This window comes from Gavialis gangeticus, unplaced genomic scaffold (assembly GCF_001723915.1).
Source record: "Gavialis gangeticus isolate Ggan-Ray unplaced genomic scaffold, GavGan_comp1, whole genome shotgun sequence".
NCBI classification, from domain to species: Eukaryota; Metazoa; Chordata; order Crocodylia; family Gavialidae; genus Gavialis; species Gavialis gangeticus.
In genome coordinates this window covers 60,405,717-60,433,694 of record NW_017729031.1, presented here as the reverse complement: position 1 = coordinate 60,433,694, position 27,978 = coordinate 60,405,717, and the positions used below count along the sequence as shown (strand labels likewise).

Sequence of the window (27,978 nt, the reverse complement as noted above, 5' to 3'; positions counted from 1 at the left end):
AATACGAGGCCTTTGCCTTAATGGGTATTAGGCCTGTAAATACTCTGAAGTCAGAATGAATTAAAGATATGGTTTCACCTCTCATCCTAAACTGTTTCAGTCATGGTACACCATATATCTCTCAGTCAGCTTCTTATAAACAAAACTATACAAGTGATCCAAGTGTACTAGAAGAAAACTAAACCATGCTTAAATTTAATTTAAAGTATCTAGGCTGCTTACAAATGTGGAAAAAAACAAAAAACAGCACTTTACTTTCAGCTCAGTACACCCCCATGCTGAGCGCAGTGCAATGCCCAAAAGAGGCATTTCATTAGCTTGATCCAACTCGCCCAACATCTGTATAGATACTGTGCTTCAGCAGGGTTTTTTGGTGCTTTTATCTAACAGCTTATTGAATCAGCTCTAGATAAGAGTGCCAAATAGCCCTGCTGAAGTGCTCCATCGATATAGACGCTGGGGAGCTGGGTCAAACTAACATGACTCCTCTTCTGGTAAAGTGCTGTTTGTTTGTTTTTTTCACGTCTGTCAGTGCCCCTAGATACTGCCTAAACTTATTCACACAAATATGTACTAATGCACCTTTATCTAAACCACATTGGAACCCTGTTGCGTACAGACTGTCATTCTATTTCCACATGCAGTGAACTAGTGTCAAGTATTTTAATCTATGTGTCTGAAAATCTAAACTGCATGTTCTAGAGATAACAGATCAATGCATTCACTCAGTGAGCTATACAGCCTTTACATTTTCATTATGGCCATCTTTATTAATTCCTTCAGCCATGGTTCTTTAGAGAACAATGGGTTGTTTAACAAATTATTATAATTCTCCAAAAAGTAGTGACCTGTTCAGGTGGCCAATTTCATAGATAATGTGTGTTACACTGTTCAAAATACCAAAGTGATGATAGTTACTTACCAATAGTAATACAGATCTCTTGATTCCCAGTCTAAAGTCGGCATTTAAAAAAAATAAGCAATTCTTTTAGCCCCAGTTCAGAAAAAATAATTAAACACATGCTTATAGTCCCTTCTTAAAAAAAATCTTTTCTGTATCTGAGTTTCAGTTTGGACAAAACCGAGTATTCACAGAACTGTAGAAAATTAGTGTGGGAAGGGACCTCAGCAGGTCCAACCCCCGGCTCAAGGCAGGACCACCGCCAACTAGATTATCCCAGCCAAGGCTTTGTCTGCCTGGTCTTAAAAACCTCCAAAGATGGAGATTCCACAACTTCTCTGGGCAGCCTTTTCCAATGCTTTACTACCTTCTAACGTTTTTCCTAATATCTAACCTAAACTTCCCTTGCTGCAACTTGAGACAATTACTCCTTGTTCTGTCGTCTGCTGCCACTGAAAACTGTCTTGCTCCATCCTCTTTGGAACCACCCTTCAGGTAGTTGAAGGCTGCTATTAAATCTTCCCTCAGTCTTCTCTAGACTAAGTAAACCCAGTTCCTTCCCAATAAGCCTCTCTACATAAGTCATGTGCCCCAGCCCCCTAGCCATTTTCATTCCCCTCTGGCTGGACTCTCCACAATTTGTCCACATCCTGTTTGTACTGGGGCACCCAAAACTGAACACACTACTCCAGATGTGGTTTCACCAGTGCTGAATAGAGGGAAATAATCACTTCCCTCAGTCTGCTGGCACCGCTCCTAACAAAGCCCAGTATGCTTTTAGCCTTCTTTGCAAGAAGAGCACACTGTTGGCTCATAGTAAACTTATTGTTCACTATAACCTCCAGGTCTTTTTCTGTAGAGCTGCTGCTTAGCCAGGCAGTCCCCAGCCATGTACCGGTGCATGGGCTTGTTCTGCAAGCAATCCTTGAAATATTCTATACCAGATTTTGTAAAAAAATCTAGTTATATAGTTCCAGTTCTTTTTATCATTTTGACTATGTTAAAATGTCTACACTTACAATTACTCTTTAGTATGTACAGTCTGAGTCACTGGCAAGTAACGAGTCAAACCATTAGTGATGCCTCCCTTGTTTTTCTCCTATCACTATCATTTCCATATTAGAGGCATGATTTAGTGAACAAACGTTTTATTTATTTCTCTAATACAGAAAACTTATGAGTTTACAGCTAAAAAGTTGACTAATTTAAATTTATACTATGTCTCCATTTCAATTTTGAAACAGAAAATGTTTTATACAAACAACAATTAACAACAGTATAAAAAGCTGTCAGTGTCCACAGGAATCGTGTCAAGTCATCTAGTCACGTTTTCAGTCAGTCAGTCGGAGGTCAGGTCATTATTTAATCTCTGCTCTGTAGAAAGAACACAAGTATGAAATTGTATCAAACGTAAAACACCCATTTTTATTTAAAAACAAACATATAAAATGATATTTCTTACAATGGCACCACACATCATATACAGAAAGTTGTATATGGTCAATACACTTAAAAAAGATAATACCGTACTCCATTTATGATTACTTGACATAGCCTAATGAAATGCTGTCTCTCTCGAGTTAGGTGTGGGAGCCAACATTTTTCCTCATATAATGTTTTTCATATATTTTGGAACATATGTGATATAACTGAATTTTGAATACATGTATACAGAAATAAACAATTATACACACACACACACACACACACACACACACATATGCATGTATTATAAAATTCCCCCTTTCCACAGATTTTTTTTACTTTAAAAATTGTATGCAAAAGAAACTGATGAAACAAAAAACTTATTCAGAATAAGAACAATAAAAGATATGAAGCTTAAGTTAATTCTTAGAGAACACACTGTGGATTCCTACCACTGGTTATTAGAGCTTCTATTTAAAAAGAGATTCTGTGACTCCAGCTGGGGGCGGGGGACGGGACCTACAACAGGTTTATAAAAACAGTAACTCAGCAAGATATGGCAAAAAAATCAAGAACAAAAACCCTACTATCATTTACAACGGTGAAATAATTCTATGATACCTCTTTGTATAGGGCTGTTGGGATTCAGTAGCAAAGATTTATTGCATTATGTAGACGCTTTGTTTTATACATTTTCAAGATCCTGTTACTATGAAACCCTGCTCTTTTAGAAAGCATTCTGTGGGTCAAGGCTGCAACGAACAGGGAAGTCAATATTTCATAACAGTTCTCTGGGAAAAAAACTTGATTATTTCCTTCATTTTTTACAGCATACAGCATTAAATGCCTTGGTAAAGCAATGACATTATAATAGAAGAATGATAAGGTATTGGCTAAGGAGAGATCTAGGGACAGTCAATGTAAAGAACTGTAACGCAATATAAATTTTTAAACACCATTGAAATCCAGTCATCTGTGTGGCGTAAAGAAACAGCCAGCTGTTCTGCTACACAAAAAGGGCCCTTGTGGGAGATATTTTTCAGAGGGAAGTGAGACAATTTCTCTATCTGAAAATTCAAAGGTATTTTAGGTAAGCAGTCTATAAGTACTCAGAAAGAAAACTGGTAAGAACACCAGGCTTGGTGTTCACAATATTCCACTATTTAAGAGGTAAATGGCAAGAGATTATTCATTGATTGTATTCTCCATTACTGATTTCAAGCAATCACTTACTACAAAAGTTAAATAAAACTACTGCTGGTCAGTCAGCTCAGTGCAGCTTTCTGCCATGATAAACCTGATTTGTCTGAATGAGGCAAGAAATAGACGTTGCCAAATGAAATGGATCAGCTAATCCACAAGGTGTCAGAGCACAGCTAATCTGTTTCACTGGGTGAAGCATATCACTCCTTGTCCTGCCCACTAATAGTGCGGGACAAGAAGCGATGGGGTTCTCCCAGGGTTTGAGGGGCCCAGTCTTGCAAACTCTGGGAATTCCCAGACAGGATGAACCCATCAAGTCCTGAGAACACCTGCCAAGCCTCCCCCTCCAGCCCTTACCCAGACCTGCCACAGGGATCTCCAAAGAAGATCTGGATAAACAGACTTTTCCTGCTTATCAGGACTGAGCCCAGCAGGTGCTAAAGGTCCAGGAGGGACAACAGCCGGGAACTGCCACAGCCAGGGAGCCTGGAGATCCCTACTGGCCTGGGAGCAGGGCCATGGCCCAGGAGGGACCAAAGGTGTGATATGGGCCACTGCCAGAGACTGACAGGGTCAGCGTTCTGCAGGCAAGGAGGCTGAAGCCTAGAAGCCAGGTCCTTTACCATAGGCCTTGGCTAAAGGATCCAGCAAGAGCATAGTGGGAGGAGTCTGATAAGGCCCCCTACAGAGTGAATGATAGTACAACAACACCCATGAGGGTGTGGTGTAGGGAAGGATGGAGGCACGCAATGAGCCCTTAAGGCTACAGGAGCTCTGGAGGGGCAGACGCACAATTAGCTGTTCAGATCACAGGTGCCTTACAGGGGCATGAACAAACTGAGAGGGTCCATTGAGCTTAAGGGTCAAAGCAAGACTAGTAGAGTCCGAGAGGGGCTTGATTGGATGGAGGCTCACTCTAAAACCTGTAGGCAGCCTCCCTTATTTAACCTTCATTAAGAACAAGGCATGGCAGGAGAGCAAACAAGGGAGACTGAATCAGGCAGGAGTCTCATGGCCACCCCTATGGCTCAAACCTTCCACAATTGGGTATTAAATATGATGAGAAAGCAGCTGTACTGTCACTACCAGATAGGGTATAGCTTAAGGTACTAACAAGTCTCCTTTTTTATTGTCTTTGATGATTCACAGATACTAAGGAAGGGAACAGTTATGATCTAGTCTCATGCCCTAAATAACACAGACACAGAATTTTATTCAGTAATGTTTGCATCAGTCTATTACTGATCTACAGTAGGAGTGTCCAGCGTATGGCCTGTAACCTGAAACTAGCCTGCGGGACTCTCAGATGGGCTAGGCATTCAAGGGCGGGACAGAGCTGACTGGGGACATGAGTTGGAGACTGGGGATGAGCAACAGCCATGTTAACCCCCAGCCCAGGAGAAGCTCTGTAGTCCAATTCCCAATTCTCCTGTGGTCCAGATCTGGCCCAAGAAGCTGAATATCTTTCTAAACAACATGCTGTAGATCAGAAGTGTCAATCTTAAAGACTTTCAGCAATAGAGTACCTGTCCTGCCCTTATGCAAATGGTTCAAATGGCTAATCACCATGTTAAAAATCAATGTCTTATTCTTATCTCACTAATGTCATATATGGAAATAATGTTACATCCCTAACTCTACTGAACATTCCCTGCATAAACGTACGAAGAGAATGTCAGCTGTCACGGCTACTTTTATCATGGGAAACTTATAATGAGTTGGTTATTTGGAAGGTCTAAGACCCTTGCAGAATTACTACTTTCCAGAATGCATCCCACGTACAGGATGGTAACACAATCACGTGAGGATTAAATCTAATCTGAAACTTCACTTCTGAAGAACAAGCCACTTCCACAAAAGCATAACTGAGCAGTTGCAGGATGACAGATTAATCTCAAAGGCATGCTTCTAATCAGCTTAATGGGAAAGGGAAAATCTGAAAATTCAGTATCTGGTCGAAATTGCGAAAACTTGTTAGACAAGAGAACTAAATTACATATTAGTTGAAGAAAATAAACGTATTACCATAGAAACCAGTACTTACAACAGCAGTTATAGTTTGATAGCACAGCATAATTTATATATGATGAGCAATCTCTACTTTCTCATATGTTTATTTTTAAAGAAAATACTTAGAATTGCTGTTATGCTGAGCCTCCTAAGCATTCCCAGTAGAAATGTCAACAACACTCCAACTTCAAGCCACAATTCCAATGGCTTAAGTACTTTGAGTTAAAGTACCACTTAAACTATATGATTGTGTGTATGTGAAGTACTAGTTAGAGATTAAGACTGCAGTGAAAACAAGTCCAGCATAGCACTAACAAATTATATCTTTCTATAACTGTACCAGTAACACACGTTATCATCCTAATAACTAATTCCCTATTGCAAAGTAAGACTTCAAAGAATCTGCTTTCTGGGTGTGTCTACACGTCGCCATGCTTTAGTATTCCTTTTAGAAGGCACCTCCTTCTAAAGGACCTTCTTGAAGTCACTCCCAGATCTCTATTTCTATGATTCTGATTAGGATGGCTGCTGGTTAGCTACTTTTAACTATTACTGTTGTAAAACCTGTACATTCTTGTACATCACCAAGTGATGCCCTCCTACATTTGGAGTTGCATAGCTTGGCTTGCACTATTTTACTAATGATGTAATGGGGATAAGAAAAGAAAAATCCCAGCTTAGTTCAAAGATTCAGGATGAGGCTGCAGAGCTGGAAGTTAGAAAAAATGTTGTTTTATTTATGAACTGAGTTACCTGTAATAAAAGAACAGTGAGAAAAAAATGGAACACAGCAGTGCTACTTTTAGTACACTGGTAGCCAGTCTTTATGGTAGGTGTGCCACAAGTTAACCCGCACTGTCCCAGAGCACCGGTCTGATCTCCACCCCCTGAGGTATACCTGAAGAGTTTGCACCCTGGGGCACCATGTAGCTTTCAGCCACAGTTATGCAGAATGGAAATGGGTCGGATGGTACTGCAAGAGTAGGTGTCGCCACCAAGAGCCTTCCCTGGTCCCACAATCACTGCAGTTTTGTATGTTGAGCAAGGATCCAGAGCCCTGAATTCTGCAACAGCTGCAGGGCCAAGGAAGCTCAACACCTTTCCTTGGCCCTGACACTGACACTTCCTCTGGCAACATCCTGTGTCCCATCTTGTCCCCACTCCAGTCCAAGGAGTGCTCTCCTCCCCGTCAGCATTCCAGTGCCTCCCTTTACTGACTCATGTGCCACATGCAACAGCTGCCTGTGTCACTTGTGTGACATAGGTTAGACACCCCTGTTTTAGAGGTATATTTTAACAAATAAATTACAATGTATGTTGTATTTCAGAATTAGAAAGGCAAGGCATGTACCCTTATGCACTTTTTCAATTTAGCACAAACATTCAAAACCGATTAACTGCAGCACTGTCCTCTCTGTGGGATGAGCAGCCCTAAAATTCCTCTCATACACAGGGTTTCTAATAGACTCTCTCAGGCTACTATTAGAAGTTGAAAACGAGGGAAGATGGCAGCTACAAAAGTGACTAGTTCCCATCATTTTCAAAGCTTCTTCTAACACCCTTTGACAGCTGCTGTCCATTCACCACTTCTGGCATGGTTAACTGGAGTAAAATCAAATTACAAAGCAGACACTAGGGCTGAAAGATATACACTTCATGTACACACTGAAAGGTATACACTTCATGTGGTTTATGCACCTAACTGACATGCAAATAACTGAAATTTGTTGGAAGCAACAGACATCTAGCTGAGACTTCCATTGCAATATGCAGTTAAATGAACAATACTGTTATGGAGGGGAGTAAGAGTCATGTATAGACTTCATTAACTTTGGTAACTGCCTTTAAAATTTATTGTAGCACCTACAGTGCAGTCAAACTTTCACAAACTGCTTTGTCCTTGTGTCTTGGACCTTGTCTTGGACTTGCCATGTATACATAGGCTATATTAATGACAAACCTATACGCTAGCTTACATTGATATGACTGACCATCCTTTAACTATCAATATTTATTAGATTCTTCAGTAGTGAAAGAAAGGTTTTAATTTTATTCTTTCAAGTGAAAAGCAAGAGTCTAGATGCAAGGGAAAAGCATGGCCACTAGCTGTAAAAGACACATTCCTCCGTGTTGCTGTTTTTCAAAGAAGTGAGCTATCAAAAGCCCTTTAAAATATTCCAGTCTATTTCAATGCAAATAGAGTAGTGTTTAAAATGTTATGCAGGATACTGTTTTTTTGTAAAAAATTAAGGGCTACATCTTGCATTTGTCCTAGAGATTCTAAAATTTTTTGCATTTACAATAGTGGCAGAACCAGACCTGTGAAGACTGGTTGATAGAAAACTGGTTGGAGACTTGTTGGGCAGAAAAAATGTAATATGTGATACAGAAAAAGATGTAAGTGTGGATGTGAGAAGTAACTCCTTAGAATGAGGAACTGTATCTTAGAAAAATCAATTCCATTAAATCAATTAAGGATAATATAGCAAAAGATAGTGGGTTCCAGAATTCCATAGCAGAAACTTCCATGTTTCCAAGAGATTCTGCAATAAAGAACGGCCAACTCAATACTACTGATGATTAAACTAACATACAATGAACCAGTTAACAAAGACATAAGTAAAAATCCTGATGCATGCAAATACTGAAAGCCACATTTTCCTCCCTCTTTATAAGCTCCACTTCTCAAATGCAATCCCATGCAGTTAAGAGATTGTGACACCTTTGAAATAAGTCTGAGCCTGATCCTCTGAGGATGTTAATTATTCAGTCAACAAAGGGATAAGGATGAGCAACTTTGTTCAAATTATCTGGTAATTAATCACTTTTACACACACCTCACCATTACACAAGCTGGAATCTAGGGTCAACCGTACTCTCCTCACTAGGCTATATACATGGTTTATGAAAGGGATTTTTTGATGAAATATAGCTGGTATGTTTCTGACTACAACACAACAAACATACCAGAACAACAGGGCTTTATACTCCAATGGCCCCCTAGAAATGGATCTTTACGCTAAAATCTTTGCTTTAACTAAGCAGTTTCTCTCAAATCACTCAGGCCTCCTGCAAATACCGTATACAATATATTTACCTAATAATCAGTGTCTCAATCAGAGTGACATGAGATATTAATACTATTAGACCTATACATGACTCACAAGATAAACCCAGAGATTTCAAATAGGAATTCATAGTGTCAAAATCATTCTGACCTGTTGTGATCTACTTGAGTTCTTGCAACAGAAAAATTCCTTTATGATTTTTCTGTTGTTAAAAAGTGAAAGCTAAGAAATGGCATTTTCTGAGGAGTGCCTCAAGTCTCAAAAGACTGAGAACCACTGTAATAAATAAAACAATACAATAGACTTATTTTGTCCTATGTGGCAGATCTGAACTGAAAAGAATGACTTCCCAAGCACCTAGTAAATCAGCATACTCCCTTTAAATATCTAAGCTCAATTTAGATTTTAAATTCATTAACTAAGAAATCTCTCAGAAATTTGTCTCACAGCTGTCAAAATATCTAATGGATGGAAAAATCAGCTAGATCTTCACCAGAACGCACTTGCCCTATAAAGAAATGAATCACCATAAAACCAAGCATATTTTGTTTTATAACAGACAAGGCCTGGACTTCATCTATAACTGCCAACCTCCAACCAAAGAATTCCATCATCAGTACTGATTTATTCATGAAAAAGGGAAGGTTTTATTTAATATATTCATAGTCTTCTGACATTTGTCTTTATGAAGCAATCCCTGCCCAAGGAACATAATAAAATTCTTCATAAAGACTCCTGGTAGTTACTTAACATAAAACCATTAGATCTAATTGAAAGCCCTTTATGTCATTTCCCTTAAACTCCAACCATGCTTTTCAAGTCCCACAAACTTGGGCAAATTCTGTTGGTAAAACGTTATTCAGATGCATTGTTTCCACTTGGAAAACATAGGTTAATAAACAATGGTCACCGATACTGTAATAATCAATATATATGACTACAATTTTCCATTCCCCTACATGAGTTGTCAAGTTAAAGTTATAGCCATTTATATTCATTTTATGATATCCCTTTTGTATCTCCCTATCATTTAGTTTCTATGTAACTTAGCATAAGTGTAACGTCATTTTGTTTGAATGTGGTATGCATGTGAAGGGAAGCTTGTTCTAACAACCAAGGATCACCATGACCTCTTGCCCCTATGATTTCTTGCCCCCATGGCTCAAGACTGCACATGCAGCAAAGTCTGACCTCAAAGACAGGAACAACACATCAAGAGGAACAAGATTGAAGACTGTGCCTGTAATCCTTCAATGACAGAGACCTATCAGTAAACAAGTCTGTAAAATCAGCACCTGGGACCATGACAGATCAGCCTGGTCAGAATGGAAAATTACTACACGCTGGACAAAGACTTAATGCCCCCTATAAAAAGGAGGGATTTAGCAGCAAGAAGTTGGGCAAGTTCTGCACAACAACAATGGAGCATTGGTATGCATTTGACAGAAGCCCAGCTCCCTCCTCATGCTCAGCTTAGCTGGCCACTAAGTTGACTCAAGCAACTCAAGACTGGTAACATCTTAGCATCTGCAGAATTGTTTCTGTATATGCGTGTGAATGCAAATGTGATGCTCTAATGTTTTTGTATTTTCAATAAACATAGCATATTTCCTTGTCCCCTGATAAAGATCCTGCTTGTTTTCAATGCACTGTATGCCCAGTGCGTACAACTGGGTGGGCAATTATTTGGACTGGAGGGCCACTCAGGGAGTTTTGGTGAGTTGTTGCAGGCTGGGTCAGCACCCCCACTTCCCTGGAACAGCTCACCAAAAGTCCTTAAGAGGCTCTGCCCCTCGCAGGCAGATGGGGTGGGGCTACAGACAGGCACAGAACGGCATCTGGGAGTGGGATGGGCAGATAGGGCTGAGGCTGGAACTGCAGGGAAGTGACAGAGTGAGGCTGCGACCCAGTGCAGAGCTATGATCTGATTCCCGCGTGCTCATGATAGGCGCCAGTTCTGTGGGCAGGGTCATGCAGGGAGCACACTGCAGCTCTGTCCCAGGCCCCAGCCCTGTGCTGTTACTATCCCATGATCCCAAGGTCACAATGAAGACCATCTGGGACCCACATGGGTAATGTGTGCAGCCAGGTGGACAGGATGGAGCCAGAGGCAGGTGGGAAACAAGGTCCAGAAGCGGACAGGTGGGGCCAGGGCTGGGATTGTAGGGCTGTGATTGCATGGAGCTGGGGCAAAGGGCAGAGCCGCAATCTGCTCCCAGCATGCCCCTGCCCGTGGAACAAGAGCTTGTGTGTGTGAGAAGCAGATCGCAGCTCTTCCCTGAGCTCCGGCCTCACAGTGGCACTGCCTGGCAGTTCGAACCCATCCCACTCCAGGACACCGCTCCGCCTTTGGCCACAGCCCCATCCTATGCGCCTGGCCATGTGCCTTGCCTGCATGGGTCCCAACTCTGGCAGCGGGTATGGGGTAGATGGACCGGGGTTCTCAAGCAGCGGGGCCAGGTCTGGTGATGGAGGCAACACTGGCAGCAGCAGCTGGAAGGAGCCACCAGCCACCACGTAGCTCCAGCTCTGCTGTGCACACTGGGGGTGGTGAAACCAGCCTCATGCTCCATGGCCCGAGCTGCCCCCCATGCCTTGGCTGAGCCAGACAAAATCCCTTGGTGAGCCAGATCCCCACCCCTGTATTTTGTCCACGCCCATCTTAGACCCTCAAACCTCCTGAAATCACAGAACCCTTTCATATCACTTCTCCTGTAGAGACCCCTACCTGTATCCTAAACGCTGGCATGGAGCCAGGTAACCCAGGCCAGCAATGGTGGTGCACCACCTTCCAGCTCACTACACTATTACCTCCAATCTCCTTAAAGAACACCTGTTGACCTTTTGTGTAACCCTAGAGTTCCTCAGAACAGAGTTTGAAAACCATTGCCTTTAACCAAATCTAAGTGGCACAAGTATTAAGGGAATACTAATGTTCAATTAAATATGGAAAGTAAAATCTAGCATTTACTTATTTTAATATAGTTTAGATTGATTCTGTTGTAGACCAGTTACCTCATATTTTGCAACTCCAGAACAACTGCTTTTCTTGGTCTTGTGGAAGATATATCACTGAATGGAATTTCCAATTTAACCTATATAGCAGGAGTTCTCAAATATCCACATTATGGTCTTTGCTAGTCTTTACTTTCTTATTTTCAGTGATCATACTGAAGAATCACTAAGCACAATGCAAAAAATACCACCAATTTTGATCTTTGTATATGGAGATAAAAATCATTCTTCCCAGGAAATGTAACTTAAATCTAATGGGCAAGACTTTCAAAGTGCATTAATGACTTATGAGAACAAGTCCAATCTACTCTGTATGGGTCTTCCATTTCCAACTCCATTGAAAAATCTTTCATTCTCTCTTTTCTGGGAGATTCTATAGGACATTTAAAAGATATAATCCCCCAAAAAGGGCCCAACTCTCCAAAACATTTGGGTTCTAACCTGGCATGTTGCCTTCTCCTCCTTAGATGTGCCTAATTTGAACTTCCTTCCTCTATTCTCTTTTTGGGACCTAAACTCTTTGTCACTTATTTAACACCACTGTGATAGCAGACATGTTCTTTAATGAAAGAATGATACAGACACATTGATTATTAGACTTTTTATTTTTTTATACTTCCATCCCGGTCAAGTATAATCAACAGTGAAATTTTCAAGTACATAATGTGATTATTTTAATTTGAATGAAAAGATAGTTATTTATCAACTAGTAAATATCTCTTTGTATATTACAAAAATATAATAAACTTACTCCATATAATAAACTTACTCTTACTTACTCCATTTATTTCATGTGTGGAGGCACATGCATCATGCCAAACATAATGCTTAATTTTTTACTAACTGAATCATTGGTGTATTGTGTCTGTTGGTCAACTTGGCCTTAAGAGAATACTCAGCATCAGAGATTCCCATTTCAGAGTGGGAAGATGTCGATTCATTTTAACTTAAAAAATGAGTCTCTTTCTGGCCAATAACCTTATATTCCAAATGTATTATGAGGCAAGTGTAGACAGCCAATTTAAACTGCTGTAAATGAGATCAATCAATTTCACTAGCTACATTTTAGTTTACATAATAATACAGATCAACTACTTACCCACTGTGTCAATAAGTTCTTTGACGTTTGTTGGACTCTTCTGTAGGTGAATCTGCCAGTCTTACTTTAAGTCTGACGCCATTCACAACCTTTCCATGTAATGCAGTTATAGCATTGTTGGCGCTCGTTCTGTCTGCAAACTTGGCATAGCCCACATTTTTTCCTGGCACACGGTAAACTTCAATAAGGTGTCCAAACCGACTAGAAAACACCAACAAGGAAAAAACAAGTGAAGTTATAAACCTCATAATATTACCAACTTGTAAACACTGCTAAGCTATGATACCCACAATTCCGCATCAGCTGCATACTACTTTAACAGTAACAGTAAGTTTTACTTCCACAGACCTGGCAGCTGATTTTGTGCTGCCCTCCCCCATATCTCTGTATATCTCCCTCCATTTTAATAGCCCTAAAAGATGAAGAAAGAAAAGCAAGAACTGTTATACCAGAACCTCTAAGCTAGGGCTGTCCACCTTATTTGGCCCCATGAATCCAGCACTTCTTATGGACCAGACAACCAACTTCTAGCAGCAGGAGGCAGCACTGACACGGTTTCAGAATCCAGGGATGAGTGCTGGCACCATTCACCCCTGCCCCTTCCTGCTGATGCTGATTTGAGTTGCCAGACTGAAAACCCTGAATTCAGTTGCAAGCAGGGAGGTTGTGGGTTGCAGAACCATGCCAACACAGTGACCCTGGCATCTGCACTGACAAACCCTGCAGGCCACAATTTCATCCTTTATGGGCCATGCACAGGCCATAGGCTGCCCCTTGGAGAGCCCTGGTCTAAGCATACCAACAATAAGCCGACACCATATGAATTACCAACATTTTGCCTAATACACCAGAGAAAGTATATTAGGTAATACACCTGATTGACATCTTGGTTGGAAAAGATAACTGGCAGTATTTCTGGCAAAAGTTCTTGAGCTCCAGTGTAACAAATGGATGTTTGTTCACTTATGATTTCCATTTTGAGAATAAAATGACTAAAAAAAAAAAAAAAAAAGATATTTTAAAGTTTTTACAAAAAAGTGTCATCCCTTCGTAAGTTACTAGGTAGTTCCAAAGCAGGGTCACAATGTAGAGGCAAAAAAAACAAAACACTTGTATATGATGTACTTTTTACTAGGTTGTAATTTAGATGCAAAGACAATAAAGAGTTGCTGTCTTTAGCTCTAGGCTCCAAGACCCCAAAGAGGTACATTTTAAATTCCTTGTAACTCAGCATTATTGGTTTCTTCTGTTTGCCTGCTTTAAAGTAGTTGAAATTTTTAAAGACCTGTTCTAAGTCTCTCCAATAGAGATGCCAGAAAGTTGTCTCTGTAGACAGGAAGTTCTGCTACAAAAACTTAAACTTAGAGAACAACTATATGGTGAAACAGAATTTTTCCACTCTGAGAGTTTGACCTAAAAGAACAGGAACTTTGCTTAAACATAACAATCTTGAAATGTTATAAAATAGTGTTCCTGTATTCATAATTAAACTAAAGCTGCTGCTGCATTTTATACTATGTAGGTTCTTTGCTAAAAACCATTGTTTAAAAATTTGTGTTTTTCTGGACTACCATTCTTGTATTCGTTATTATTGCTATATCCACTATTACTTTGTCAGTTTATTAATGTTACTTTTTCACCTAGTTTATTACTAATAAGTTGCCTATTGTTTCTCTCTTACTTACGCCATTTATTTCATGTGTGGAAGCACATGCATCATGCCAAACATAATGCTTAATTTTTTACTAACTGAATCACTGGCGTATTGTGTCTGTTGGTCAACTTGGCCTTAAGAGAATACTCAGCATCAGAGATTCCCATTTCAGACTGGGAAGATGTCGATTCTTTCAGAAATATATAATAATCCAATAATGCAAGTAGACAAAGCAATACTAACATTGGTTTTAAAAGACTGAAAGCAAGAATTGTATCTCAGGTCTTGGGGCTGATATGCTAGTTGCACCAAACAAAGCACCAAAAAATATGTATTACATTGATAAACTTTACACTGTTTCAGATCAAATATGTGCCCAAGACTAGATGATCCAAAGAGTTACTGTGGATTAGATATATCAGTTTATGTAGCCAACTGCACACAAGGGAGCAATGTGGTTATCACAGGGGTGGGCAATTATTTTGTTAAAGGGCCACTTCGTGAGTTTTAGTGAGCTGTCACAGGCTATGTCAGCACCCACAGCATCCCTCCACAACAGCTCACCAAAACTCCCTAAGTGCTCCCTGCACACTACCGGGATGGGGAGCAGGGAGCAGCATCTAGGAGCGGGGCAGGTGGGTAGGCCAGGGCTGGGATCGCAGGCCAGTCACAGTGTGGGGCCAAGGCCTGCAGCAGAGCTGCGATCTGCAGCCTGCACATCCCTGCAATGGGTGCCAGTTCCACAGGCAGGGGTGTGCAGGGGGGCAGATCACGGCTGTGACCTGTGTCCCAGCCCCGCACTGTCAACACCCCATGATTCTAGTTCCAACACCACTCACCCATCCTGCTCCTGGACGCAGCTCCCCACCTGCCTGAGGCCCCATCCCATCCACTCGGTTGCATGCCCTGCCCACATGGGTCCTGCCCCCAACAGTAGGAGGAGTGGCAGACAGGCCAGGTCCAGCAGAGGTCCTGATCATTAGGATGGGAAGTCAAAGATGGGTGGATGACGTACTAACAACCCAGGGGTGGGCAAAATATGGCCCACAGGCTGGGTCTGGCCCACAAAGGCATTTTGTCTGGCCCACAGAAGATCCCTTGGCTCTGTCTGGCCAAGGTGCAAGGTGCTGCCTGGCCAAGGTGCAGGAATCTAAGTTACCATGCAAGCATCTCAGCATATGTCAAATAAAAAAAAAATACTCATTTCCAAAATGAAATAGATGCAAGAGAAAATTTCAATGAAATGCTGAAGGAGTCAGTAATACAACTGTTTTCTGCAAATAAAACTTATGAAATTAAATATATCACTTTAGATTAAGTTATTCACAGAGCAGGTTAATTTATTAGTAATGTGCTGCGCTTTTTCAGGCTTTCACCAAATACTGACACAAGTCCTCAAAACATGGATTATGATTTACTGAACACTTTAGCTGCTGTCATTTTGTGACAGAATTTTCATGATTTTAATCTTTTAAATTTTTTGCACTATTTCTAAATTTTGCAAAATTTATTCCACTATTTTATTTATAAAAATTATTTAAATGGAAACTTACCAAAACACATCCTCAAATACATGTACAGGTAAAGGGTGGGGATTAAACACTATAAAAAGCCTTTCCTTCACAGAAGTATCAGGTGGAGCTTTTTTTTTGTGTGATGGAAGCAGAGCATCTGTTTGGGGCTGATGTATCTGAGAGCCAGAACTTTCTCCATAAGCCTGGTAAAACAAAAAGAAACGGTAAAGGAAGATTTCCATTTCCTCCCACTTAAGGCTTCTGTAACTGTGTTAGAGCTTTGGAGTGCTGGATTATATAGTGATTCTCTGATAGCCAAAGCTTAAGTAATATATTTTTCTTGCACATTTCAATGACAATATTTTTCATGGGCAATAAATCCTATTAAGACCAGATCATCTTTAAAAAGAACAGACATTTACAAATCCATCAGCTATATTATTTTTTTTTAAAACCAAACAGTTCCTAAGGCAGAAAGGGATAAAAGAAGATTTTGGATACTGATTTTCATCAGACACTTCAATTTTTTACAGAAATTGGACGTTGAGAAGAAAATATTAATAGTATACATGGTAATTACTTACAGAAGATGTCCTGTGCTGCTGACTAACTAGATTACTATTCCACACCATTGAGGACACTTGTGCAGTCACCAACTGTGTTGCCATTTTTCTGATAAGGCTACAAACAGAAGTGTCTTTAGAAAAAAGCCACCTTACTACAGTCTTAAGAAATTTGACAATGCAAGAAGATACATCCCAACACACACCTAAAATTATATGTATAATATAAAATCTAGTCAAGCTTTTCATTTTGCCATGCATAATTTTGAATTTATATATATTTATCACTTTAGCACTTAACTTAGACAAAGTAGGATGCACTATGTAGTTCTTTTACTTTGTAAAAAATAATTCCACATATCTTGATGTAATAAAACAGGGATGTCCAACTGGCAGCCCACAGATCACATGTGGCCCATGAGGCGTTAAACTGAGGCCCCCAGGATCCCTGCCCAGCCTCCCCATCACTCCAGCTGCAACAGCAGTTAAAGTCTACATGCTTCCCTTCACTCCTCTGGCTGCTGCTTCCTGCCCTTGCCCCAGGGGGTCAGGCAGTGCATCAGCAGAATGAGCCAACAGCGATCTCAAGCCACACAATCCCAGGATGGTGGGGGTGAGGCTGCAGGTGTGAGGTGTAGTGGGGAGGACCTGTGCAGGTACACAACATGGGGAGGGGAGGATGACCACATGGGTGAGCAATGTTCATGGGCATGAAGTGCAGTATTAGGAGGAGGAGGGTCATGGACAAATGATGCAGTGGTGGGTAGGAGCATCTATGGGGCATGCAGCTCAGTGGCCATGGCTCACCCTGCAGGGCATGTAACCCTAGCTGGTGCAGCCTGCAGAGCACATGGCTCCTAGCTGCTTGGAAGTTGAACAGCCCTCACAAGGCATCCTTCAGATACATGAAAAATGCACCCTTTTCTGTAAGCAATGAATAAAAGACAAAAGGGACAGACAGAAATTTTAGTAGACATATGAAAAATGATTTTCACAAAGTGGAAAGTAATACTTTGATGCCACAAGAATGGACTGTGTAAAGGATGGATGTGGCCAATTAGCAGCTCCTTTTCTCCATATATTTCTTATTAAATCAAAGCTTTCACGGAGGAAAAAAGCCGATTGAGAAAACTGTTTGTTCAGTCTTCCATTACATGGTTTAGGAACATACAAAAGTAAACAAATACTTGAAAATGTGTCTTGTTCATATCCAGAATCAGCTACATGTATCCCAATATTTTGTATTTGGTTATTAATATAGTGAAATGGTAAACAACCTTTTTTGGCAGAGGACCACAATGATCCACCCTGAGTCAGAGGCAGGCAGACAGGCAGGCACTAGGACTCTGCCAGCTTGTCTCCCCAGCAGCAGGAGGACAGCACCCGCCACTAGCATTTGTCCTCTTGGCAGTACAGGGAGAGTGCCTGCAAAATGTAACCACCCTGCTGCCAAGTATCACCAAAGTCCTCAGCTGCCAACCCATGATATAGTGTATTTTGATCATCATTCTTGTTTCATCAGAAGCATACAAAGATCCCATTCACAAGTTAAGAACTGTTCTGAGTTGCCTGAAGTATTTCTTGCACCAAGTTCATTTTTAAATGTCCACCTTTCTTATAATTCTCTTATCCATCAACCACACTGTTGAATTAAGCATTAAAAGAAGGTTTAGAATAGCTTTCGATATATCGCATGTTGGCTCATAATGAGTATACAGACTTCATATACAGACTTAAGAATTTTCTCTTAAAGATGATTTATGAAATAAACTGGGTATTCAAGGGAGTATTTTGTTTTTTGATAATGCATATCTGAGAAATATCAGGAAGATGAAGTCCTTGCCTTCTCTACTTTTCTGTATGGTCTCCTGGAAAAAATTGAGACAAAGGAGCTCACCCACATTATTAAATGGAAAAACAGTCTGCTGAATCCTTAACAAATTTTTTTCATTTTATTTGTAAAGAGTTTAAGTTAAGTAACATCTGACCAAAAAATTTCTTCTCCATGTCTACTCAGGTTCCCTTCTTTGATACCCGTGGAACCAAAATCCTGTTAGTTTTTACAGTCATGAAGAAAAGTTTCTCAAAACTGGAAGATTTCTGTCCAATTTTTATTTTCAAGAAGTCTTCTTAAAATTAAAGAAATATTTTCCCTTTTCCTTTTAAGGAAAAGCAGTGATGTTTGGTGTGTCAAAAAACTTCCCTCCCTGGGAAGTTTGGGTGAAACACCCAAAATATAAGAGGACATAACTGTGTAATAGGCATGAAACTGTACAGCAGCAGTAGCTAGGTTTTATTCCCCTATACCAAACATGACTGTTAAAGAGCAACATGACTCTCCAAAATGTGTGGGTCACAACCTACGTGAGTTGCTACTCACTCTGATCCATCACTTCCATCTTCAAGGAAAGTGACTGCCAGCCGATTTCCAGGTGGGTATTCAAAACCATGTAGCTTGTATTTAGCATATACAGCTGATGCTGCACTGCTGTACTGAATCACAGCATACCCTAGAGATGGATAAATTATATATACTTTCAACAGTATCTGGGTAAGTTTAACATTCTGAAAACACTATTAAAGTGAGGTATAAAAAAGCAAACAATACAGCAGGGTCCAATTTCAAATGAATCATTACTCTATTTTTAACATTTTAGAAATCCTTCCCTTCTTTTATTGGCCAAACTATTCACTGAATATGACCTGTATTTGCAGATAGTTTCACTAATCCCCAAACTCCGTTTTTCAATGAATTTACTATTTGTCAAAGAAAGGCCACCCAACTTTTCTTATAAACTGCAGCTTAAAAAGGAATACACCTTGGTGTCTCATATCATACCAACCGAACTGCTGATAAAAAAAATACTTAACAATGCCCCAGTAAACTAATCTATCTTGTTCCACCACAGCAGTATCAGTAGTGGAATTTTAGTGAAGAAATAATACAATATTTAATTTAAAAAGGTATAAAAGATGAACGTGACTTAAACAAAAAACATGCACACATTTCATTTAACAATTCTAGCTATTGTTGATGTCATAAATCTATTGATGACAGGAGTCTATTATGAAATAGCTTTCATTTGGTTTCAGCTTCCAAGCATTTGAAACCTGGGGGTGCCTGTAAACAAGAGTGGAGGCTGCTCCACCGTGTTGTGATTACAGCACATCACAGAGCATACTTAATTAAACAAGTCTACTGAACCATGGCAATTACCATACTCTAGCAGCCTTCTACATCTCATGTGTCAGCACCACCACATTTCAAAATGGCAGTGGGGGCACTTGAACTAAAGCTCATTGGACAGGCTTTAGTTCAAAGAGCTAAATGAGATTGAATTCCAGCACTCCCACCGCTATTTTGAAGCATGGGGATGCTGATACACAAGGCATGGCAGTACTTTAATCAGAGTGGCTCTTGGAGCCACTTTAATTAAAATGCCACTCCCCCCACCCCCAGAGCATGTGTAAAAAACTTCCCTAGGAGTTGTTGTCAGCTGATCCCATATATGAAAAGTATCAGTACTTTCAGGAATCTAGTAAGGGAGATAACCTGTTCAGACCTACTGGTTAGTCAAATGTGGTGATACAGAGTAGAAAGAGTAGGAGGAAAACAGCATGGGTATGTCCAGAGGACTGTGCACATGTAGTTTGCAGTGCTACAGACCCATCTGCAGCACCACAAATCACACATGCCAGCATTCGCTGTACTAATTTGCAGCGTGGCAGGCTTTTTTGACGCCAGGAGATCCCAGTGTCAAAAAAACCTGAGACAGAAAAAAGCAGGGCAGCACAGGTGGCAGCAGCATATGCCACCCAAAACCAGATCCTGGCTGGCCAGAGCCAAACTCCAGCTGACAGCCAAGCTCTTTGTGCCTGGCTTGCCTCGGATGGAGCCCTAGGAAGCCCCCACAACCTGAGGTAAGGCTGCTGGGGCCAGCCAAGGTGCTGGTCCCAGCTTCCCATTCCCCACCCAGACAAATAGCAGCCCCACAGCTATGTGCCACTGCTATTTGTCTCCTGGAAAACACACATGCACACTCATCTGGATGCACCCCATGAGTACCAAATTAGTTTATACTCCATTCCCAAAGAAATATGCATTTTTGAACAAAGGCAACTAAGAAAAAAAAAGGAAAATATTTTCAGAGACATACATTTTGAATGTATGTAAGGGGTTCTGTGCATATTGCTATTTACCACAGTTAGTATGAGGATCTCGCTGCACATCACAGTATTCCAGCCCTGGAACTAGATCAAAGAGGGTAAACAGCTGCTCTTTTACGAAGGGGAGTCGTGATGACACTGACAGGCGTTTGGAGACTGATTTCTGAACTCTGGTCTCATTTTTTTCAAAACTACAAAATTCTGTCTGCCCTCCTCAAGAGCCAATAAAAAACAAGAATAAAAATAAATTACAAGTCAAGATACTGTTATGTCTTAATGTCAAACATCATATTAAAAATGTCTAGGACCTAAGTCAAGTAAAGACAATGTGCTTAGTTCATCAATGCATACTTATTTTCTTCAAACAATTAATACAAGGCAAAATGTAAAAAAAATAAAATAGATAGGAAGCCTGAATACAAAAATTATGCATTTGAATTGGAAATGAAACCAGACACACAGGGTGTGTCTAGATGAGCCCACACATGCCTCTTGCCACATCTCAAAGCAGTTTGAGACATGGCAAGAGGCACACTGAGAACAAAAAAACCCATTCCCTGCGCTTCATATTTGCAGTGCAGGCTCAAAATTTGATACCTGGATAGCCAGGACAGCCCCCAGGCAGATGTGTGCACACAGGACCCAGCCCGACACATAGGCCATCCCCACGAGCAGCACTGGCCCCCAGGTGACATGCTGAGCGGACCAGAGCTCCCCAAAGGGGCACAGCCCCACACTGAGCCGAGTCAGGCCCACGCGGTGTGCCATAAGCAGCGCCAGGTGCCAGGCAGCTGGAGCCGAGCCACGCTGCCCCACACCACATGGGGCGAGGCTGTGCCAGGAGGGTCCCTGAGCACCCCAACAGACACTGCTGCTGTGGGGGTGAGCTATAGGCCCTGGTGGGGGAGCTGTAGCCCCTGCAGGGGGGCATGTGGGCCCTGAAGGGGGGCTTTGGCTCCTGCGGTTGGCTGTGGACCCTGTTGAGGAAGCTGTGTCCCCTCCTGAGCAGCCCTCCTGAATGATCCCCCACACCCACAGTCCCCTATAATCTACCCACAAACCCCACACACCCCTCCCCCACATACTTGGCCCCATGGGTCAGGAGTGAGGGGATTGCGGCAGGCTGTGGGTTCAGAGTGAGGGGCAAGGGCAGGGGCATGGCACTGGCATATCAGTGCTGCTCAGCGCTGCACATTCTGGTGAATGAAGGGGGTAGGGACAGCTCTGAATTGTCTATGACAAAGAAGCCAAAAGTAAATGCCAAAATATATAGATTTAGAATTTATTTTATTATGAGGAAGCCTACCAGTGCCTCTATCATAACTGCTTTAAACTCGTAAATACATCAACAAAAAATTGCCCAATTGATCTCTCTATATCTAGTGGCATTTCATTTTAATAGCAAAAAAACACGATTCAGGGTATTTTAATGAGCGAATGTCCGGGCACATGTGCCGAGGCAAAAAGCCCTGGCTCAAATTTGTGCTGCTCCTCTTTGAGCTCCTGCAAGCACACATGCCTGCATGCGTGGATGCACCCCTAAACGCTGTGTTTTAAACACTAATGGAGTCTATTTGTTGTTTCTCTTTCTACACAAACATCCCTCTGAAACACCCTTATCATTATTTTATGATCATATTAAGAGACTTACAAAACATTACTAACATGATCAAGTTGTTACTTACCAAATGGAAACATATTCCCTCTTGATTCCTGCTCAGCACTACCATAACTAATGTAATTTTCATGTTCAGAGGATTCAGATGGCTTTTTTCTAGGTTCAGCCAAAATGGCCCTGTAATCTGAAAAATCAGCCACATGCATTTCAAGTTCCTCAATGCATTTTCATACATCTATAACCACATTAATGAAGCACCATATTTAAAGAGTATGAGACAGAAAGCCCAATTAGTTACCACTTCTTTACAAAAACAAAATACAAAAAAAATAAAGTAGTAGTTAGGGTAGAGATGTACCTTATAAACAAGAAAGAACAACAAAAACCCTTCATCTATAAAAAATCAGAACTTGTGGCAGAGATGGTATCTTTTATTAGACCAGCTATATATTTGCAAAAAAAAAAAAAAAATCCTTATTTGCAAGCTTTTTGGTGCTCACACTCCTTTTCAGGCCTAGGTAAATACAAAGATTGCAAAATTTTTCCTAAGTGAAATTGAAAATTCATATTTCACAGGACAGCTTAGGGTGTTGTAAGATCTCCAGGTTGGAATAGTTCATTTTGTGCAAATTAGGCTCAGATAAGTTAGAACAGTCTTTTTACCTCAAAGTTGTCTGGTGGTATGATACAGCTATAACCTGTATACCTGAAACATGGAAAATATCAAATTTTAGCTATTTTTTAAACTGAAAACTTCATAATTTTATAACAAGGAAACAAAATGTACCACCTGGAAACTTGAAAGTTGACACCCTGCTCCTGACTGTTGTTCAAACTAAATTTGCATTTTCACGGAACTTAGAGGCACCTCAACACAAAAGAAATTCCCGCCCAGAAGAGCATTTCATCTCCCCACTCTCCTGTGAAATATGAAACATCATAACCAGAAAGAAACACAATTCTACATCCCGCTTGCCACCACACAACTTCGAGGTTAAAAGACTGTTCCAACTTTTATCTGAACCTAATTTGCACAAAATGAACTATTCCAACCTGGAGATCTTACAATCCCGTCGTCAGCTCTCCTGTAAAACATGAATTTTCATTTCCACCTAAGAGAAATTTTACAATCTCTGAATTCTCCTATGCCTGAAGAAGGCTGAATGTGCCCAAAAGCTTGCAAATAAAGACATCTTTTGTAAATAGCTAATCTAATAAAAGATATCACTTCTGCCACAAGTTCTGACTCCTTTTGCCTGTAAATCAGTATGGCTATGGTGTGTATACCCTCATCTCCAATTCATTTAATTTAACTGCTTTCAGTTTTCTAATCAAGTTATCTCAGAATCTCTTCTTTCACAAGGAATCTATAAAGAACCTATTTTATAGCATCAAGAAATACTGTTATTTTGGGCATAAACAACACAGAAGAAGGCAATTAGAAGCGAGATATTCGTGCAGGCTCAGTATTACTATTGCGGAACACAGTATGTTTAAAATTAGGTACTGCTCTTGCATAAACAATTTAGTCAGCTCTCAAACCACCAATTCATTTCTTTCTGACCTCAGGCCAGACGTGAAAAAGGATTTAAAGAGAAACACTAATTTTTTAGCAGTGTCATAGAATCATAGGGTTGGAGGGACTTCAGGAGGTCACATCTAATCCAACCCCCTGCTCAAAGCAGGACCATCCCCAGCTGGATCATCCCAGCTAAGGCTTTGTCTAGCTGGGTCTTAAAAACCTCCAAGGATGGAGATTCCACCACCTCTCTAGGTAACCTGCTCCAGTTCTTTACTACCCTCCTAGGAAGAAAGTTTTTCTTAATATCTGACCTACATATTCTGATACTCTTTACACTGTAACTAAATGTGGTTCAGGGTATCAGCATTTCAATGCATGTGTTTCTGCATACTGATTTTAGTTACGTTACATTAAGCTTTATTTACTTTTGTATTAAAAATGAACACATTCATATTTTGGGATACATGTGCAGTCTTTATAAACTATTACAGATTGGGGTTAATAATGTTAGCTGTTATCTTTCCATTCCAACCCACTCAGAACAAAGTTATTCTAATATATATCATGATTTGTTGGCAGATTCAATCTGACTGTTTGTTGGCTCATGACGGAAGATTTGAAGAATATCTTTTACTAAAATCACAACAAGGACTTTAATGCTAGTGACTGCTTAACACATTTGTGAGGGAGTAGTGTCAAATACTGCTACTTTATAAAACGATTAAACAAATAGCTATCATACAGCAGCTAAGCAGCAGAAAACACTCCAAAAAGGTGAGCTTTATCATTTCCATTTACACACAGAAAAACTAAGATACAAAAAAAAAAATTAACTGCCCAAGTTCAAAATGAGAACTAACACCCATCTCTTTACTCTCACACCTATGATCTAACCACTAGATAACAATTTTAACTGCAACACAGTTAAAATTGTAATATTTAACACATTATTACAGTCTGAAAAGTCAGTGTTTAAATAAATCTTCCTTCAATACTATATGTACTTTACACAGAAGTCATCATAATACGGTTTATTTTTATCTTTGTAAATTATCATGCTCATTATTTTGTACAGATCCTGTGTACACTGAGAATTTTGTAAAATGGGGTTCAGCCAATGCACTGAATCTACATATACTGCATCATACATGTGTGATACAGCATCAGGAAAATCACTGTAGTCATTCATACAGTCATTTCACTATTTTTATTTTTAATCAAAGACCTTGAAAGTACTTATTCAGGTGATTAGTCAGATGGGTTGTAACTGTGTGTGTGTTTGTGGGATTAAATCCTATAGAAGTTACACATACTATGGTAGAGTTAAACCATAAATAATTTCTCTGCTAATAACAACCAAAGACATTAGGCCAGTGTTACTTAAAACTACACCAATGAGTATGCAGCTTCTAACAATAAATGTGTATAGAAAAATATTACAATTACACTCTTACTTCGATCACACTCTTCTATTGCCAGGGCAGCTTGAGATGGTTTTATATACTTCACATAGCCCAAACCTTTACTTTCTCCTGTGTTCTTGTTCTTAATAATGCTGCAATAGTCAATATCTCCATATATCTAGGATATTTAAAGAGTTAATAGTTATTATATAGCATTTGACAAAACAACAGATTTTTACTCTCTTCTGACAAAAAAAAATAAATGAAAAAAATTCAATTAGAAAAAATAATTAACTGGGTGTCAGTTAGTACCTTAAATTTATCTCGCAAATCTTCCTCTGTATAGGACTTCGGTATCATAACAAAAATTCGTGTAAGTTCTTCATCTTCAACATCTCGGTGGCTTCCAGAAGCTCTAGATTGTGCAATTAATACCTAACAGAAGAATTAAATAAAGCATTAACTATCAGAGAAAAAGACAAATGCATACATGGATAAGCAAGACAAATAACTGGATGCTGTCAAAAAGCTTTGCACTTATGTGCTGCGTATTTTCTCTACTCCTAAAATAAAAAGCACAAAAGACTGTCTAGTATTAGCATTCATGACAAAATACCTGCTACTGCAACCAGTGTAAGCCCCTCCAGCCAGGAACCCAGCTGAGAGAATAAACCTTCGTACATTTTAGGTAGAATAGAGGGGAACGGACAGAGTGCCTAAGCTGACTTACTATCAGCAGTACTGCTATCATAGCTGCCCCCTAAGAATGTGCTGCAGTAACAAAATGTGCTGCTATTGAAGACCATCCATGATTTTAACATTTAACAATATTGTGTTGATGCCCCTTTTACTTTAATGAGAGTCTGTACATTTATTTATTGATTGCTCAGTCGCTATGCCACCTTTCCCATAAGCCTCAGGGCATCTTACAATAAAAGCATGTCGCATGCAATATGGGAGAAATTAGGCCTTGTTCTTAACTACACTTCTAATAACATTATTCTTTTCTATTGCATCCTTCAGAGGATTCCAAGGCAAATGTTTGGCTGGGAAGTAAATCCACCTAAGGTCATCCTGTAGCAGATGGACCAGTCCCTGTTCTTCCAACTCCAAGTCACAAGTTCTATTAAAAACCATCCTGCCTACCTGCATGACTTGCTGTGAACACGTAACCCTTCCTGACTGTTTAGGCTCATTTATATTTATTGTTCAGATAACAAGAAAACAAGTCAACAGGCAGAAAACCTCTGATTCCACTCACTTGCATGAGTCTTAAGAACTTCCACAAATCTTGCTTCTGAAGTGCCACACTTCATCAGCTAGGCATTCCCTGGCCTTAAAATCCAACCCAGGGGTATCAAATATACAGCCCACTGGACCACCCCATGTTCGGGCCCTGCGTGCTGCACATGATGTGTGGGCTGGACCTGATGCTGCATGCACTGCAGATGGTCCTGGGTGCTGCATGCAGCCTGCTCCCCAAATCCCTTGTGCAGCACTGGATCCAGCACACACACCATAGGGAGCAAGCACTCTGTTCCAGCCCTGGGGGCTGCATGCACAGCAAGCCCTGGGTCCGGCACATGCTGCACGTGGTGTGCAGGGCTGGACCAGCCACACACACTTCATGTAGCACAGGGGGTTGGTCCAGGGCACATCATGCATGCAGCACCCAGCCAGACTGGCCCTGCACACTGGCTCCAAAGCCAGTCCAGCTCCCTGTGCCAGGGGCTGGTCCCATGGGGTGGAAAGTTTGAGACCCCTGCCCTAACCTATTTAAACAAAGAAGATAAAAACTCATCTCAGGAATCTTATCTTCCTCTTGCCGGTGCAGGGTCATCTTTCCCTCCCTGTTTCTCTCCCCCCATCCCTTCCTGCACTGAGGAACAGGCAAACAGGCAGTCTGACCACAGACAGGCCAGGAGAAATCCTGTCCAATGCACAGAAACAAATGCAGCGTGAACAAGCCTTGGCTCCAAGGGGCTACATGCAACAACGGTGGGTGATGCGGATCAGTGGGAAAGTGTCTGAACCCCCCGAGGCCCAGCATGGACCAGCCTTGCACTCATGGAGAGGCGGGAAGCGAGGGCGCCAGCTCTCCAAGCCCCGGACCCCGATCTGCCCAGACGGGACCGCGGCTTTGCCACGTGCATAAGAAAGCAGCAGCATCCTTGACAAGGGTAAAAGCCACCGCGCCTTGGCCACGGCCTGCTCGTCTCGTCCCTCGACCCCGATCGCGGCGGCCCCAGGACCAGCCAGCGGGGCCGGGCGAGGCGGGCGGGCGGTACCTTGATGGGCTTGGTGTCAGGCGCCAGGCTGCGGCCGTGCAGCGCCTCCATGGCCCGGCAGGCCTGCGAGCTGCGCGCAAACTTGACGTAGGCGACGCCGCGGGACTCGCTCGTGAGCCTGTCGCGCACCAGGCAGATGTTCTGGATGTCGCCGAAGGGCGCGAAGCGCTCGCGGATCAGCGCCTTGCCCGCGTCCTTGCCCAGCACCACGAACAGGCGGCTGTTGGGCGGCTCGTCCACGCACTCAGCCGCCAGCCCGGCCCCGCCGCCCTCCTCCATGGCCGCGACTGCAGCGGGGACGCCCGCGGCGTCCCACAGCGCCCCCCGCAGCTGCGGCCGCAGCGAGCCCCGCCTCCCCACGCCCCGTATGCGTGCGTGTGTGCGCGTGAAGCCTCCGGCCAGACAGCCCGTATTTCACAGCGGAGACAAACACGAGGATCCCGATCTGTCCTTCCCGGTGTTTTCTATCCACTGTCTTGTCTGCACGGAGCGTAAAGACGCAGCCGCAGGCGGGTTTGCGTCGCGGCT

General features: G+C 41.5%; 1 protein-coding gene across 2 annotated transcripts; it reads right to left on the bottom strand.

The window, feature by feature from the left end:
* Nucleotides 1-1,801: 1,801 nt before the first annotated feature.
* Nucleotides 1,802-27,729, bottom strand: RBM45 (RNA binding motif protein 45). Of its 2 annotated transcripts, none has more exons than XM_019523013.1 (10): nucleotides 27,451-27,729; nucleotides 25,475-25,597; nucleotides 25,214-25,340; nucleotides 22,305-22,421; nucleotides 20,653-20,832; nucleotides 18,833-18,962; nucleotides 16,474-16,570; nucleotides 15,929-16,092; nucleotides 12,722-12,922; nucleotides 1,802-2,275 (listed from the first exon to the last, which is right to left on the bottom strand). In XM_019523013.1, the coding sequence occupies exons 1-9, from the start codon at nucleotides 27,727-27,729 to the stop codon at nucleotides 12,730-12,732; spliced, it is 1,410 nt and encodes a 469-aa protein (XP_019378558.1). In that variant the 3' UTR covers nucleotides 1,802-2,275; nucleotides 12,722-12,729. The 2 variants fall into 2 exon arrangements, with proteins under 2 accessions (XP_019378558.1, XP_019378559.1); XM_019523014.1 differs by lacking the exon at nucleotides 1,802-2,275 and adding an exon at nucleotides 13,596-13,713 and having other exon boundaries at nucleotides 12,803-12,922.
* Between the last annotated feature and the right edge of the window lie 249 nt (nucleotides 27,730-27,978).

Excerpts from the sequence above, each read along its gene's own strand:
- RBM45 (XM_019523013.1), bottom strand. The coding sequence starts at position 27,729 with ATGGAGGAGGGCGGCGGGGCCGGGCTGGCGGCTGAGTGCGTGGACGAG. Across the intron at positions 25,598-27,450 it reads CTGACACCAAGCCCATCAAG|GTATTAATTGCACAATCTAG; the intron begins GTACCGCCCGCC and ends TTCTTCTGTTAG. Across the intron at positions 18,963-20,652 it reads AGATCCTCATACTAACTGTG|GGTATGCTGTGATTCAGTAC; the intron begins GTAAATAGCAAT and ends ATCCATCTCTAG.